General features: G+C 47.3%; 1 protein-coding gene and 1 pseudogene across 1 annotated transcript; both read left to right on the plus strand.

Annotated features, from left to right (window-relative positions):
* Nucleotides 1-16,041, plus strand: part of LOC134376039 (E3 ubiquitin-protein ligase RNF187-like) — a 40,494-nt pseudogene extending 24,453 nt beyond the window's left edge.
* A 24-nt stretch (nucleotides 16,042-16,065) lies between these two features.
* LOC134376041 (histone H3.1-like) lies at nucleotides 16,066-16,479 on the plus strand. The gene has a single exon (XM_063094732.1). It carries the CDS (start codon nucleotides 16,066-16,068, stop codon nucleotides 16,477-16,479), a length of 414 nt encoding a protein of 137 aa, XP_062950802.1.
* The last annotated feature ends 1,224 nt before the right edge of the window (nucleotides 16,480-17,703 follow it).

A 17,703-nucleotide genomic window follows, 5' to 3' on the forward strand; every position in this document is an offset into this window, starting at 1 on the left:
CATAAGTCAGACTTGTGTTGTTTATGGTAGCAGGGAGTTAGTGATGCTCTCAGAGACCATCTCTGGGGGAAAGGACAGATGGAATGAGGTGGATGCCTACCATGCAATAGTATGCAGTAATCAGAAACAGGGAACCAGAAATAGAACACCAAAATGAATGGATCTTAATAAAATGATTTCGTGTAAAAGGGAAGAAACAGGATGAGATATATAGCACAATAGCATTTGTGTAAATTGAAAACACAACAGAAAAAAACCTATATTTTACAAGGATTCATTCATGTCCCTGGATAGATACTAAACACACTAGGTTAGATACCCATATAGCAGCAAGAAATGGGGAGACTGTATCAATCAATGTCAAATCAGGAAAACAGAAACCACTCTAGACATTTTAAACACAGGAATTTAATAGAGGGAATTGATCGCAGGGGATTGAAAGGCCAAGAAATCAGAAAGGGTCACTGAGATGACAGATAACCATGTGAGGGCACAACGAAAAGATGGCATGTGCAAGCCAAGGAGAGAGGCCTCAGGAGAGACCAACCCTGCCCACACCTTGATCTTCCAGCCTCCAGAATGGTGAGAAAATCGATTCCTGTTGTTAAAGCCACAGTCTGTGGTGCTTTGCTATGGCAGCCCAGGCAGACTAGTAATAAGTACACCACTGGGTGATTTTGTGACAGGAACTCGGAGGCATGTGTAAAACATCCAGCCCAGTGTCAGACATGTACTTCCTGTAGATAGCGACTCAATAAAAACTAGCCTTCATCCTCCTCCTCCTCCTCTTCCTCCTGGCAACCACTCAGACATCTGGTCTACCTCAGATCCCTCTCTCTCCCTCCCTCAGCATGACAGGTTGGTGCAGGGCCATGCAGAGGCCAAGCCAAAGATCCCAGCACTCCTGGTTGCCCTCAGCATCAGTCGGGGTCCAATCAGGACAGAAACCACACCAGCACTTTGACAGAGGGAATAGACTAGGTACTGAAGAGCCTGGAAGACCAGAGGGGACCACAAAGGGGTTGTGGAGCTTGCTTGTGACTGCCAGAGACAGTTCCCAGTCCTGTGGCAGGAGGCAGAAGGGAGCTCAGAGGAGTAGCTGGGAAAGAAAGGCAGAGGTAGAGAGACAGAGGAAGTGACAGAGACAAAGTCAGAAAGACTGAAAGAGACAGATACAGAGGCAGAGAGAGAGGCTGCACTGATGGGGGGACACGGGGCATGGCACGTTCATTGATTCAGGTGCTGTCCCACAGCTCTGGAGTCAGCAACTGGCCAGCTTCATCTGGAAAACCCCAAGAGGAAGCCTCAGACACTGAGACAAATGTCTTTCAAGACAGAGCACATCTGCGAGAAGCCCTTCTCTCTCTTCTTCTTGTGTGCCCCGGCCCCGTGTCCTGTGTCCCATTCTTCCATCCCATGGCACTCTCTGACCCACCATCCCACCTGGGTTCCCCTTTCTTTCCTCCAGCCACAGAGCTCCCAGCCTGACAGGGCATGACCTGGGTGCAGAGCTCTGTCTACACTCGAGCTTCCTAAATGAAACGCAGCCAGGACCAGCCTGGTGCCCAGCTTTCCAGGAGCCACCTTTCCAATAACTGGTACCAGCACTAGAGCCACTGGCCACTCTTCTCTGTTATAAAGCCCTGTGTGCTGCTATTTAGTTGAGTCTCTGATTGGCTGTTCTCATCATTCATTATTTCCTAAACTCTCATCCCCATTGGCTTGATAGCATCCATGATCTCTTACTATCAAACCCCAGCTTCCCACCAAAATGTCCCTTTATCCCATTCAAATTCCAGCAAAGCCTGTTTCCTTGTTTCTTGCAGACATTTCCACTGCTACTTTCTGCATTTCTCCCCCTCCTGCCCATCCAGACCCTTCTCCACTGAGTCTGAGCCTTGGGGATGGGGCTCACTCAGGTTCCATCTCCCTGTGGCCATACACCAACCCTCAGCCACCTCTTTCCTCACTAAGAATTATCCTGGCTCCTCCTGTTTCCCTCCATTCAAATTTCACTCATCATTAAAACAATTTTATTAGGGATGGCCCGTGGCTCCCTCGAGAGAGTGTGGTGCTGATAACACCAAGGCCAAGAGTTCGGATCCTATATAGGGATGGCCGGTTCGCTCACTCGGGAGAGCGTGGTGCTGACAATACCAAGTCAAGGGTTAAGATCCCCTTACTGGTCATCTTTTTTAAAATTTATTCACATTAAAAAAAAATTATTCCAGACAGAAAAAGTTGCAAAAAATAGTATAAAGTATATGCATATGATAACATCTTGCATAACCATAGTAAAACCACCAAAATCAGAAAGCTAACGTGATATGATACTATTAAATAACTATTACATCATCTACAGACCTCATTCAGATTTTGCCCACTGTCCCTACCAAGGCTTCCCATTGGCCCTGTCCTGTGCTCAGCTGGTTTGGCCTCTCCTGGTCCTGGGCTCTCTCTTTCCACAGCATCTCTTCTCTACAGTCCCCACTAACGAAATCAGATTAGAGGTAGAAAGCCACTGACATCTGTGCTGTACATGGTAACAGCATCCCCTGTGTCCTGTCTTACAAAAGCAAACTCCCCTGGTGTCTCCCACATGTGAGACAGTTGCTGCCCCAGGCTCTCTACCTTGTCTCTTTCAGGGCCAGAAAATATGAAAGAGGGAGCTACAATCTCCCATGGCAGCTAAAACGACTTTTACAAGGGCGTGGCTGTTGCTTACCAGCATCTGACACAGCATTTCTGCTCTGTGGAGTAGATGGGAACACAAATCATGCACACACACTCATGCACATGCACACACATGAACACATGCATGAACATGTACACACATTAATGTGCACACATGTGCACACACCCATGACCATGCACATACACACACAAATGCACACAAGCATGTGTGCACACATATTCATGAACATGCTCATGCATGTACAAACATAAACACATGCATATGCACTCACACTTAGGTGCATGCATGGACACATATGCATGCACACTTGCATACACATGAATGCACACACTCACACAAATGCCCGCACTCACATGCAGTCACATGCAGACACATGTGTACACACATACATGCACACACTCATGCACTTGCACACATATGATCATATGCACGTGTGCACACATGCACTCATGTTTATCACACACATGGGTATGCACACACTCATGCACACATGTGCAGACACACATGCAGGGACCAACATCAGAATGCAGACTGAAGCCAGAGACACTCGGGATTTGCCTCTTGGTGGCCCTCGCCCATCCCTCTGTCACTATTCTCTTGAGTAACACTGGGCCTCTTTTTTTATTTCCATCAGAAAAGAGTGCATGAGGGAGAGAAACCAAGGCCCAGATGCCTTTGAAGGAAGGACTTCTCTGCCCTTTCCTTCCCCCAAGACCAGCTCTGATTTCAGGAGCAAGCCCACATCCTTTCATCCCTGCTTGATGAAACTAGGCCTATGCTTCTGGTCCCCTTTGCCCATAGGGAGCTGGGTCAAGGGTGGAACTTAGGGTGGACTGGGATGCAAAGGCTCTGAGACTCCAAATGTGGCCCTCACCATACATTAGGTTGTTATCTCTCCAACCTTTGAGGAAACAGAAAGATGTGAAATTGTGGGGTTCAGCCTATCAAAATGGGGCCAAACTGCAGTTCTGGAAAGCTAAGTCAAAAAAGAACTTACTGAGCTTTTCTTAGAATTGCTCTGTAAAATAAGGAAGATGTATGTTCTTTAATGCTCAGTACATTGGTAAGCGAGCTAGTCATATTCCTGAGGACAGCTGTGTATATGGAATAACCCATTGGCCTCAGTCTCTCCTCAACCTTCCTAAGTCTTGCATAATGCAGCCTTGATAACCAGCCACGGGGGCCAGAACTCTAGGGACAAGTTCCCAGATGCTGAAATGAACCATGAGGAAGTAAGTAGGGTGAACGAATGAATGAAACAATCAGTATTGGTGATGATGGTAATGATCTCAACAACAAACCTCCCCACGCACCAGGCGTTGCGGTGGACACTATTGAATCGGTCACTACAGCAATCTATCAGGATGGTGCTATCACCTCCAACAGGTAGGCTGACTCGGGGCTCACCCCCAGATCCCTCAGCCAGTACCCGCCAGCCTCAGGGATCAAGCTCAGATCTGTCTCTTTCCAAGAGGGAGGCCAACCAGCCCGCTGGGAACCATGTAGTGAAGAATAACTGAGGGGCAGCTCAGACAGATGGTTTCCACCGGGCAGATTGAAACCGGGCAGCTCCAGAGCTGGGATTCCCCACTGGCTGCTCCATTCCTACTGCGTCTGCTCAGGGCTTCGCATCAGCGTCCCGGGCTTGAGCGGGGCAGGGCTCTCTGCTCACCATGGAATTGCTGGACCTCCTCCCTGCTGGCTCACCGCCTCTGTTCCTCTTCTCCCAGCTGTTTCTTATTCTTTTCCCTGTGACATTTCCGGCAGATCACTCTGGTGGTTGGGAGTTCCACCACAGTGACGATCAGAGGCAGAGCTATTCTCCACTCCATGGACAGGGGCCTCCTGGAGAAGGGAGTGGGAGGGGGTTCTGGAGAGTCAAGAATATTTTGTGAGAGGGCCTCTTTGCTCTTAGGACACACAGGCTACAGGATTCATGGGCTGGGGGGCACAATGTCTGCAGACTACTCTGAGATGGTCCAGGAACAAAATACACATGTGTTTGTATGGATGGGTATAAATGGATGCTTGGGAGATAGACTGTAAGCAGAGAGGGAGAAATGAGCCAACTAATGGGCAAAATGTCAAAAATGTGGTGAATCTGGTGAAGGGTGCACAGACTTCTCTGTATTGTTCTTGCAAATGCTCTGTAAGTTTGACATCATTGAGAAATAAAAATTGTGAATAATGAAACTGGGAAGCAAGCCAATGTCCTTCAGTAGGTGAATGGACAGATGAACTGCAGTGCATCCAGACAATGGAGTATTACTCAGCTCTAAAAATAAATGAGCCATCAAGCCCTGAAAAGTCAGGGGGGGGGGGGGAAACTTAAATGCATATCACAAAGTGAAAAAAAAAAAGGCCAATCCGAAAAGGTTACATACTGTGGGATTCCAACCCTATGACATTATGGAAAAGGCAAAACTATGGAGACAGTAAAAAGATCAGTGGATGCCAGGGTGTAGTGAATTGAATTATGTCCCCCAAAACTCACTGAAGCTTGAATTGTGTCCCCCAAGTTTTATGTATTAGAAACTTGGCCCCCACTGTGACTGTTAAGAGAGTGGGGAATCCTATTGTAATTGAAAGGTGGAGCCATGAAGAGGTGATTGGATTGTCGGGCTGTGCAGTAGTAAATGGATTAAAAATGGTGGTCAGGGGCATGGGTCTGAGGGCTTTAAAAGGAGAGTTCATGAGGTTAGTCTCTCTCTTGCTCTCACTCTGCTCTCACCATCTTGCAATGTGAGACCCCTGGGTCACTCTCACCACAACCAGATGTGTTCCTTGGACCATGGACTTTCCAGCCTCAGAAACTATAAGCAATAAATATTTTCTTTCTGAATTATCCAGTTCTGTATATTTTCTTTAAGGAACAGAAATGGACTAATACACCAGGGGTTCTGGGGAGGGAGGGATGGATTGACAGAACGCAGAGGACTTTTAGGCAGCGAAATACTCTGTGTGGCACTATAATGATAGATATGTCATTATACATTGGTCCAAACCCACAGAATGCGCCACACCGAGAGTGAACCCTGATGTAAACTGTGGACTCTGGGTGACGAGGACGTGTCCATGCAGGCTCACCCACTGCAAGTAATGTCCGCTCTGGTGGGGAAGTTTATGCTGGGGCAGGCTGTGTGTGGTCGGGGGTTGGGAAATATGAGACATCTCTGCACTTTCTGCTCAAATTTGTTGTGAACCTAAAACTGCTCTAAAAATTAGTCTATTTTTAAAAAAACTATAAAAAGTTGATACTGGGGTGCATCGTTCTGGTTCCCCCAGAAGGCCAAGCTCTCGTGGGGGCTCTCCCTGCACCCCCACCTGTGCTTCATCTCAGTAACCTGCACCCAAACAGTGCATCTCCCCAGCACCCCCTAGCCAGGTTGAGGACAGGGACCTGCCACCCGTCCCCTTTTACTACAGCCCTGTAGCTGTCTCTTAGCTGTCTCACAGCAGCATCCAGGGCCGTGGATACCTGTGCTCAGTGACTGTGAGAACAGAACCGAGCAGAATACTCACGGGTAGGCGGCTCTCAGCCCACCTCCTGTTAGAGAGGGGGCGCTGGCGATGGAGCAGGAGAGACCCTCCATCGCTTTCATAGCACCTAGTTTGAAAGTAACAGAGAAAGCATGCACAGTAGTAGGAGTTTTTTAACTGAATGCTCTGAGAAAGAAGGTCAGGAGCCTACCTTTAGGTGTTGGCTAGAATAAACAGGAAATTCTTTTGGCAGCTGCTGTGGCCTGAATGTGTGCGTCCTCCCAGATTCCTATGTTGAAATCCTAACCTCCAGTGTGATGGGATTAGGAAGTGGGGCCTTCAGGAGGTGATTAGGTCATGAGGATGGAGTCTCGTGAATGGGATTAGTGCCCTCATAGCAGGGACCCCAGAAAGCTGTCTCACCCCTTCCACCATGTGAGGACACAGTGAGAAGATGCCACCTATGAGCCAGGACATGGATCCTCACCAGACACCAAATCTGCCATGCCTTGATCATGGACTCCCAGCCTTCAGACCTGCGATAAATAAGTGTCTGTGGTTTATAATCCACCCAGTTCATGGTGTTTTGTTACAGCACCCCAGATGGACTAAGACAGTAGCCTGAGCTTTTTCAGACAGGAACTCAGAAGGGGACAAGGCCATCCCAAGAATGAGGCCTTAGAAAAGGGATGCTAAAATTTGGTCAAGTCTTTTAGAGCATAGGCTTTGGATGGAGTCATTTGTGCCAAAAGTTTCTGCCATTCTCACCCAGGGCCCACTCTGCCAACACTTTGATTTCAGTCCTTTGGCCTCCAAAACTTTGAGAGAAGAAAAGTGTGTTGGTGTAAGCCCCCTACTCTCCCCTACCCCAGCTTGTGGTTTTTGTGACAATAGACCCAGGAAACACCCCGGGCTCTGCTGTAAGTCACCGGGGTTTGGAGCTGTTTTTATGCAGCGTTATCACACAGAAATGACTAGTAGGGAAGCAGGTTCCTACAACTTATGGCAGGAGACTCAAGGCAGGCTGGAAACCCAGACATTCATGTTGTGCAGTGAGACCATCACATGCAATACCCAGAAGGCAGAAAATGCCACCAGTGCACTGTGGTTTTGAGCAGAGAAGTTTGGTTGTAGAGTGTTAGTAGCACAGCATAAATGGATGTTATTAGTAGCTTGTGATATGGTATTACAAAAACATGATAAGCACAGAAAAGAATTTGGCTTGTAACAACTACTGTGGAAGAAGAAAAGAGAAAATGCAGATTCCAGGTCCTCTCAGTCAGGGCTCTACAGACAAATAAAACTAGTAGGATATACAGAGAGAGATTTATTCTAAGAAATTGGCTCACACAATCATGGGGCTGGTAAATCCAAAATCTCTGGCCAGAAGGCCGGAAATTCAGGTGAGGGTTGATGCTGCAGTTCAAGTCTGGCTATCTGGCTGGCCATCTGCTGGCTTCTTTTTCCAGAGACCCCAGTATTTTCTCTTAAGACCTTCAACTGATTGGACGAGGCTCACCTACATTAGGGAGGGCAATTTTCTTTTCTCAGTCCACCAATGCAATTGTTAGTCTCATCCAGAAATACCCTCGCAGACACACCCAGAACAATGTTTAACCACATATCTGGTCACCCTGTAACCCAGTCAAGCTGACACCCAAAATTAACCTTTACTGTCTGGAGGCAGAATTGTTTCTTCTACATTGAATCCTCTGTCTTGGCTCTCAAGGCCTTCAGCTGTTTGGATAAGGCTCACCCACATTACAGAGAGCAATCTGCTTGACTCAAAGTCTATTGATTGTAAATGTGAATCACATCTAAAAATATACCTTTGATGACCTGTAGCTGACTCAGCTACACAAGCAGTTCTAAAAAAAAAATCAATTGCCTTGAAAGGACTTCACAGCTTGGCTGAGATTTTCTGTTCTTAAATAAAGAATTCATGTAAGTTCTTGAAATTATTGATGTACTCTACCAATTAACGTACAGCCACCTAACTCTGAGTTAGCCACCAAGTTATCTTTAAGATTAGCCAAAGTATTGTCTTGTACAAAGATGCTCCCTCCTGCACATAGACATTTTTGGCTCATGTGCTGTAATCTGTGGGTTATAGCTTCGTATTTTACCCAGCAATGAAACGAGACAACTCTGGTGTGGGGAGTCCCTCTCCCTTTTCCAAACTTTTTCATAAAATCCTTCAGGTTTCAATAGACTTCAGAACACTTCCCAACTTTGTTGGTTTGATTTCCCAGGTCGATCCTCACATTTGGCTCTCAATAAACCTCTGGAAAATTATTTGCCCCTCAACAGCCTTAAATTTGGTCCATACCTTCACAGAGATAAAACTAGACTGGTTTATGACCAAATAGCTGGGCACCATGGCCTGGCCAAGTTGACACGTAGAATCAACCATCACACAGGTATTGCAGGACAAATTAAGATGCTGTAGCAATCTGCAAATCAAGGATGTGACTATTGAGAAAAGTCTCAAACCCGAAACCAAGTCCACAGTCCAGCTATTTCATCCCTGTTCAAATGTTTGCTTGGAATCATGTGGCACCCAATAAATGTTTTCACAGGAATGAAATGTCCAGATAAAAAAGTCTCTTGGCTAAAGAAGACCTGAAGTCTCCAAGTCCATGTAATTGAATCCGGAGAGCAGGAGAGAGGCCCAGCACTCAACAAGTGTGGGGAGCTGCTGCACCAGAGCTGGCTGGCATTGCATGCAATTCTTCCTAAATTTTTGCATGAACAGAAGCACCCTCCTAGCCTGGACTAAAAGAGACTCTGATTGATCCACAGATAGAAAAAGACCTTGAAGCCACCAAGTTTCCATGAGCATGAAGCAGGTGGAGAAAGCCGCTGGGCCCATGGGGAGAGCGTATCCTCCAAAGCCCGCCTTAGCTGAGACCGAGGGTGTTGGATAAAGACCTTTCCAAGGCACACCCAGGAGTCATGGAGAACCATGGTCAGGGAATGTTCCAGGGTCACAGCCTTTGCCTAACCAAGAAGGGGGACCCCCAGAGGGGGACCCAGCAACATTCCTGCAGAAAACTTCCAGATTCCCTGTGGGCCAGTGACTGCCAGCTTTCTGCGTTCCTGTCTGTCACAAACTGGAGTTGCTCCCAAATTGTCCCACTCTGTTTCTCCATCGTACCTTGGGGAGGGGGGGAGGAGGACAAGGAATTTGTCATCTTAGTGTCAAGGTTAGATCCTGGACTTGAAGCCTGGTGCTGTTGTGACATGAGAGTTTTGGCTGTCCTTCTTGGGAGGAGAGTGTAGCAGAAGAAAAGTAATGTTCCCTCTACCTTTTCCAGGTACATATTTTATGTACACAGGGGAGATGCCCGGAGGTGAGCAATTCTCGAAGAGGTGGTTAGATCTCTGGCTTATACAGCATCTGCAACGCAGGGCAATCCATTTTTACAGAAGTGATGAGACAAAGGAAAAGGACTTTGAGCTTCTGGGGCAGCAAATTGTGGAAAGGCGAATACGTGGGGAACTAGTGGTAGAAGCAGGTCAGTTAGTGAATTTGTTATGTGGATCCCTGTGGTGCTGTCTTCTGGCTGATAAGGGTCTAAAGTCATCTCAGATGAATGACTTTTGTCCTGCCTGGTAGAGAAGACAGGGGGACACCTTTGTAAATTTATGCCCTGCATTTCGGCAAGTAGGGGGAGGACAGAGAGCTTTTCTTGCATCTTCTTCTCAATTGCCTTCAGCTCAAAATTAACCCTTCTGCCAACGTGGATTTTTTTAAAAAAATAAATTTCTGTTCATTATAATCTATGCAGTCTGTGGTATTCTGTTCTAGCAGCACAAAACAGACTCGGACACAAGCTAAGCACAAGTGAGGCATCTTATGTGACTGGTTAGGGGCACATACTTGGCTTTCTTTGGTTGGTCCTAAGTTGAAAGTGGGGGCAAAGATGAGAGAAGCTGTCAGTTATTAATCAAGTATTGGCCATTTTGGACTGATTGTTATTGTTTAGGTTACTGTTACTTTTTGTTGTTGTTAATTAATTTATTATTATTATTATTTTTGATATTCTAAGATTTTGCAGAACAGTTGGGGGAAGGTGGATGGGATAGAATGGAAGACAGGAAAGGGGCAGGGGGTTGTGATTGAGGTCCATGGTACCCCCACATTATGCAGGGGAGCCCGGGGGGCTTCTAGTAGTGGCTCAGTTATAGCTGGGCTGGATGTGGATTTGGGAGTGTGTGGCTTCCCCAAACTCTGGGAGCCTGGGGCACTTCTGGCAGCAGCTTGGTGGTCAATGCTGGGCTGGATACAGAGGCCCTTGGGCCTCCCCCGACTCCAGCTTGGGAGCCAAAGGGGCTTCCAGTCCTTCTAGGTTTAATACACCTGGGTTGTAGAAACTCTGGTCTGGGCCTGAGTCTTCTCATCAAACTGCACCCCCTGCAGTTCTACATTCCTAACCAGTCACCCCTGAGTGGTCCTGTGCTGATTGGGGGGCAGATAAGCTGTCCATGCTGTGCCCGCATGTTCCCCTGGTGTGCATGTCTCCCCCACCACCCAAACTCCAAACTCTTCCCATGGAACAGGCGATGTACTGGTCCCTTGCAATGACTCACTGGCCTCTGAGTGGCTCTTTTTTTCAGTTGTTGTGGCTCTTCACTCCTATGTGAGTCCTTAGTGTTCTTGCTGGCCTGGGGGCCTTCAATGCCCTCCTCTCCCCTGCTGCCTCCAGGCAACTTCATGGGAAGGGCACAGCTGTGGCTTTTGCCAGCCCTTGCTCTCTGTGCTCACCAGCTTTAGACCTGAAGTGGCTGGGGCTTGAAACAGTTGGAGTGATCCTTTCTTTCTCTCATCGTGGCTACTCCTGCCTTCATGGGCTCTATAGGTCTCTCCTCCTATTCCCCTGAGCTCTAGCAGCCCCAGCTTGGCTGTCATTGATTTTTAATAGTTGTAAATTGGTTGATTGTGGGAGAGAGTGAAACTGGGGACCATCTATTCTGCCATCTTGATCAGAAGTCCGACGTGGCATATTTCAGGATGGTGTGTTTGGCCACCCTTAAAAAATAATGCACATTGGGGCTGGACATGTAGCTCATCTGGTTACAGCATGGTGCTGATAACACTCACATCCAGGGTTCAATCCCTGTACTGGCCAGCCACCCCCCCACAAAATAAAATAAAAATAAAAGTAATGTATATTCAGTGTGGAATGGAGAAAACGGTAGTGCATTCCTGTGGCAAAGAGTTGGATGTTCTGAGATTTAATATCATCCAGCAAATACTGCCTGCCTCATCCCTGTGGGATGAGTGCCACTTACCGACTGCTAGATCTGGGGCCCCTGAATGAGAAGGCACAGGAAACACATCCAGCTGAGAGGAGCCCAGAGCCCTGCAGCCCCCACAGGCCATGGGCAGGAAGTGCCTGTTTGTGTCTGTGGAACTGTTTGTTTCTCAGCAGCTACCACCAAAAGCTGACTGACTTAGGAACCCACGGCCCTGATATGATAAACTAGAGCTGTTTAGGAGTCGATAATAAAACTGACATTATTATGAAATCCCAACTATTATACAATGTACTTTCTTCTAATCACTGGGTATAAAATTCCTTGGGGCTGGCTGGTTAGCTTAGTTGGTTAGAGCATTCTACTAACACCAAGGTCCTGGGTTCGATCCCTGTGCCAGCCAGCCACCAAAAACATAAATAAATAAAACAAACAAACTGCTTGAAAATTTGGGTTTCACTGCTTAACCACTTGATTTAGAGAGCAAAGTCTAGTGGTATGGTCTGAATATGTCCCCCCAAATTCATATGTTGATTGTATTAAGAGGTGGGGACTTTAGGAGGTAAGTCATAAGGGCAGAGCCCTCATGGACAAGACAAGGGACCGAGGGACCTCATAAAAGAGCTAGAAGGAGTGGGTTCATTCTCTTCTGCTCTTCTGCCATGTAGGGACACTTAGTACCATGTATGAGAAGGCCTTCACCAAACACTGAACCTGCCAGCACTTTGACCTTAAACTTCCCAGCCTCAGAACTGTGTGAGAAACAAATTTCTGTTGTTTATAAATCACCCAGTCTGTTGTATTCTGTTACAGCAGCATAAAGGCAGCTACTTAAGGTGAATTTTCATATCACACAACATGACCCAAGGTTCTAGCTAAACAGAGATCCATCGTATGGCTAATCTTGGTCTGGAACGGAGGTAATATTTGCATAAGAAGTTACCCCCAATCTTAACAGCTGAACACAAACAACCAACATGCATTATTATCTCACGGTGTCTGTCTGACAGGCAGGAATCTGAATGCAGTGTGTCTGGGTCCTGTGGCCTCTCAGGAGGCTGTGATCAGGGTGCCTCCAGGGTTGGAGTCATCTCAAACCTGGGTTGGGCAAGATTTGCTCCCAAGCACTTGGATGGGACTTTTGGCTTCTGGACTCACTCATGTGGACGTCTCTTCTGAGCTGCCCACAGCATGACACCAGCTTCCCCAGAGACAGCGAGAGAAAGCCCACGATGGGAAGCCACATAACCTAATCTCAGAAATGTCATCACTTCTGCCAGAATCCATTTGTTCAAGAAAGTCAGTAAGGCAAGGGGTGGGTGCAGCCTCAGGCAGGAACATCAGGAGGGAGGAATCTCTTGGCATATCTGAGGCAACTGGCCAGGAGGGGTTTTGTTTGAAAGCTCTGATTTTAGGGTCCGTTTTGCTTTGTTTGTGGTGGTTCTATGAGATGTTATCGATACTGACCATGTGTTATGGGCTGAAAAGTGTCCCCCCAAAATTTATATGTTGAAGTCCTAACACCCAGCACCTCAGAATGTGACTTTATATAGAGATAGGATCTTTACACAGGTCATCAAGTTAAAATGAGGTCATTAGAATGGGCCCTAATCCAATACACATGGTGTCCTTCTAAAAAGGGGAATTTGGACACAGAGACCTGCACAGAGGGAAGACAGTGTGAGAAACACGGGAGAAGATGCTTCTGCAAGCCGAGGACAGAGGCCCCAGACGGTACCAGAGCTGCCCACAGCTGGATCTTGGACCTCCAATCTTCAGAACTGTGAGGAAATAATTTCTGTTGTTTAACCCCGCAATCCGCGGTACTTTCTTACGACAGCCCCAGCAAACTCATATACCATGGCTCTGAGAAAACACTTTGCTCCTGATAATGGTCTCATAAAATTGCTCTGCTATTGCCATTTTGAAAACCCACATGACCATAAACTCTGTGTGGTATACTCTTGGAGAAAGACTGTTTCTGATGCACACCTAGAAGACGGGATCTGTCATTTGTTGATGAATGTCATTAATTATACCTCTGAAATATTGAACTACATTCTTTCAGTGGACTTGGATGGCCTGAGAACTCAGAGAAATATTTATATGTGAAATAACCCAATTTTTGAATTTTTTTCCAAAATAATCGAGAGGAGGGTAGAGGTAGCAATGAGTCAAGGACTGGCCAGTTAGCTCAGTTGGTCAGAGTGTGGAGCTAACAACTCCAAGGTCATGGATTCAGATCTCCTCACTGGCCAGTGCCCAAAATAAATAAATAAACGAGTCAAGATTGGTCTCAGGCTGACACTTGCTGGTTTGTTTCATCATTTTGTCTATCTTTCTATATGTTTGAAATTTTCCATATATTTTTAAGAAAAATAACTCATTTAGCACTTTATTTTTGGTCCTTTTAATCAGTTTGCAAAGACTTTGAGGTCACCTTCTTATTTGGCATGACCCTGTCATATGGTCATAGTTTAAGTCATGGCTATGCATGTGAGAGTACTTCAAAGATGCGTATTGAAAGATAATATAAATCTTTCCATGAACTTTTTGAAGTTCCCTCGACTGTTTCACATACACGCTAGGAGGCTGTGATTTCATTATTGTCTTCATTTCTTTTCACTGAGAGCAGACATGTTCTGCTGTAGAAGGCGTGCTGTATCCACACAGAACCCTAATATCTGTTATGTCTCCGATAGCTCCATAGTCATTCATTCAACCACACTCTGAGGGGACAGGAAACATCCCTGCCCTTGACAAACTCAGACAAAATAGCGCCGACGACTTCTGCATTGAGTTCTCCCTCACACCCCGTTTCATCGTGACATTGTTCTTGAAAACGCTTCCAGTGAAGTTACATCCCTTTTTGTTGAGCCGTGTGTGTGTGCTTATGGCGAGGACGTAAATCCTATCAACACGTATAAACCTGCCTGTGAAGGTACGAGCTTTGTTTTTATTATCTATCCCCAGTAATTCCAGTAATGACAGCTAAATATGTCACCAACCCCTGCCACATGTCTATGTTCTAGTCTCTGGGACTTGTAAATACGTCACACAGCAAATGGGACTTTGCAGATGTCATCAAGGTTACAGACCTTAACATACAGAGAGTAGCCTGGATTTCCCAATCTAATTACAGGAACCTGAAAAGCAAAGGACTTTCTCCAGAAGGAGTAAGAAAGACGCAGCAGCAGAAGTCAGAGAGATTCCAAGTGTGAAAGGACTTGTGTGCCTTGCTGAAGGGGACCACCGGGAAAGCACAGCAGCCCACACTCACAGTCACATTTCCCGGGTGCAGAAACATATTGCAGGTGGAGATAGCAATTAACTTGAAAAAGCTATTAGCACAAATGGCCCTATTTATATGGCTCATATTCAAATGAGGACTTAGATAAGGCTAGCATCTGATTGGATGAAATCACACATTTAAATTAGCTGATGCCAGTTTGGCTCTCTAATTGGATAAAACGCCTGTGGGATGTCAGCCAATCAGAATGCCAATACCAATTTGACAAGCACTCCCTGCCCGGAAAGAAGGCCGGTTACTCACGAATTTTACGTGGCACAGGAGCCTTTATAAGGAAATGAAGGCCCAAAGGAGCAGGTGGACAAACAATAGTAAGTTGTGGAATTTGATAAGGCAAAGAGGCTTGGGCTAGGGTGGTTAACTGGGTGAGAAGTGACTAGATCTAAGTACTCATAAACTAGGTTGAACAAAGAAGAGCAAGTGTGTAAAAGTGACGAGGTCTTCCTAGTCACTAAGGGTTAGTTTAACGAGATTTGCACAGATTTCCCTGGGCTGCAACTTCCTGTCCTTGCTGGTAACGATGTAACTTTCCTGCCAATACAGGGAGAGCATCTTTCATCTTCTGCTTTTAAGAAACAGCACAAAAGTCAAAGCGTTGTTTATGCACCTGCTGTTTTGGGTGTGCGTGTGCTGACGTGTGTACGCTCAAGTGTCTCTACCTCAAAATAGTCAATATGACAGGAAGGCATATTTTCTATTTACTTATTTGGCAACTGGCCGGTATGGGGATCATAACCCACAGAACTTGGTGTTACCAGCAGCAGGTCCTAACCAACAGAGTTAAACCGTGGACCCCAGAAAGGCATGTTTTTAACTCCTTCAGCATAATGAGCCTCCTTTGGACCATATGGGAAGGGGGTTCTTTGCAGGTCTTAAGGGTTTGGGGGTTTCTTTTAACTGTGGCTGTTTTTCAGGATCTCAGTGCTGGGGAAAATTCAACATTGTCAGTGCGCAAAGGTAGAATGTGTTGTGCTAGCTTCTGGAGGGTTCTTCACGGGCTCCAGCCATGGAGAGGAGGGAGAGAAAGGGGAGCTCTGAGACTAAATGACGGAGCCTGCAAGCGAGTGATGACGCCCAGTGCTCTGGCTTACCCGGAACAACCCCCAACACGCAGGTGCCAGCTGTCGTGGCCAGGACTGAGAGGCGAGAATATAAAGGGCAGGCCGCCCAGCAAGAGCGCCTCAAGAGCCAATCAGAGCACAGCCTGCCGTCGCGCCACCCGGCGGCCAACCAATGGGAGCGCTGCGGGCTCTATAAAAGCGAGAGCGCTGAACTGCTTCGTGCCAGTCGAAGCTGAGGCAGCGGTGGTCCCGTCTTGGTCATGGATCACACCAAGGAGACGGCGTGGAATTCGACCGGCGGCGGCAAGGCGCCGCGGAAGCAGCTGGCCGCGAAGGGAGCCTGCCAGAGCGCCCCGGCCACCGGCGGCGTGATGAAGCCGTACCGCTATCGGCCCGGCACGGTGGTGCTGCGCGAGATCCTCCGCTACCAGAAATCCAGCGACCTGTTGGTCCGCAAACCGTCGTTCCGGCGGCTGATGCGAGAGGTCGCGCAGGATTTCAAAACAGACCTGCGCTTTCAGATGTCGGCCGTGATGGCGCTCCAGGAGGCCTGCGAATCCTACTTGGTGGGGCTGTTTGAGGACACGAACCTGTGCGCCATCCACGTCAAGCGTGGCACCTTCCTGCTCAGAGACATACAGCTGGCGCGCCGCCTCCGCGGGACGCGTTTATAGGCTCCACGGGCGATCGCCCTGAGGTCCTGTCACTCCAAAGGCTCTTTTCAGAGCCACGCGTTTGGGACAGAAAGTGGCTGTAACATGGCGGGTTTCTGGGTGTCAAGGGGGCATCTTCCGGCTGTCGGTGCCGGTTCTGTCCCCTCTGTTCGCTTATCAATTAGGTAATAAACCTAGTGAGGTGTTTGCAGTAACTCTGCCTGATGCCAATTAGGTTACGAGCCCTGCTAGTTGTCCGCACTAACTGGAGCATCTGTTCAGACGGCAGCCTAGTTAGGCGCGCTAACTCGGCTTAGTGCCAGTGAGTGGGGCGCATTGTTAGCTTGGTCTATCTGCTGTTGGGCTGGCTACAGGCGTGTGTGTTCTCAGGCCATCTCCAGTTAGGCCAGAAGTCCAGAGTCACATGTTAACAGCCTAAGTGGAAAGAGGTGCTCTACCCCGGTAGTTAACTTCCTGAGCAGTGTCTGCCATGGATGGCCCACATGCCGGCACGTTGAAACAGGCCTCCCAGACCTGTAGACTGATAATCTGGGGACGAGGGGCGAGGAATCAATTTGAGGAGAAATCCTGTCACCAGGGTGGTTAGCCAGGAACCCAGTAGTGGAGTTTAGGTCGGGATAACTTGAGTGGCTGTAAGGATACGGACGTAAGAATTTTCTTTCTTTGGTACAAATTACAATTCTTCACTAAAGGCTTAAATTAATGGAAGCCAGGCACTGTCTGGTGCTAGGAACACAGAGTAAAATCCATTCCCTACTGTCACTGGCCACTCGGTTTTCCAGGGGCTTACAGTTGAGTGAAGGAGGCTTGTATTGCATGTAGAAGCAATGATAGTAAAAAGTGCTCTTATGAATAGCAAGGGGTGTGAGTAAGAGGCTCTCAGAATGCAATAGTGGGATTTGGAAGCCTCTGAGCCCGGCTTATATCCTGCCGACACAATTCAAACGCTATAGCAACTAAATGAGTACGCACACAATTGAAAATCTCCACTTTTAGAATGTACGTAAGTAAGCTGATGACAAATCCTTGAAGGACTGTCCAGAAAACAGTACGCAGAGACTGTTATAAACAGAAGCAGACTAATAATATAGTACTCAAGGAAGCCTTTCCAACACACACATTTGTGTTACATCCCAGGACTGTGTGTGCAGAAGGGGAACAGCTCTGCACTAGGCAGTGTTAATTCTGAGCAGAAAGACATGGACCTGTCCAGGAAGCGCAGCA

The sequence above is a fragment of the Cynocephalus volans genome, chromosome 4, assembly GCF_027409185.1.
Source record: "Cynocephalus volans isolate mCynVol1 chromosome 4, mCynVol1.pri, whole genome shotgun sequence".
NCBI classification, from domain to species: Eukaryota; Metazoa; Chordata; class Mammalia; order Dermoptera; family Cynocephalidae; genus Cynocephalus; species Cynocephalus volans.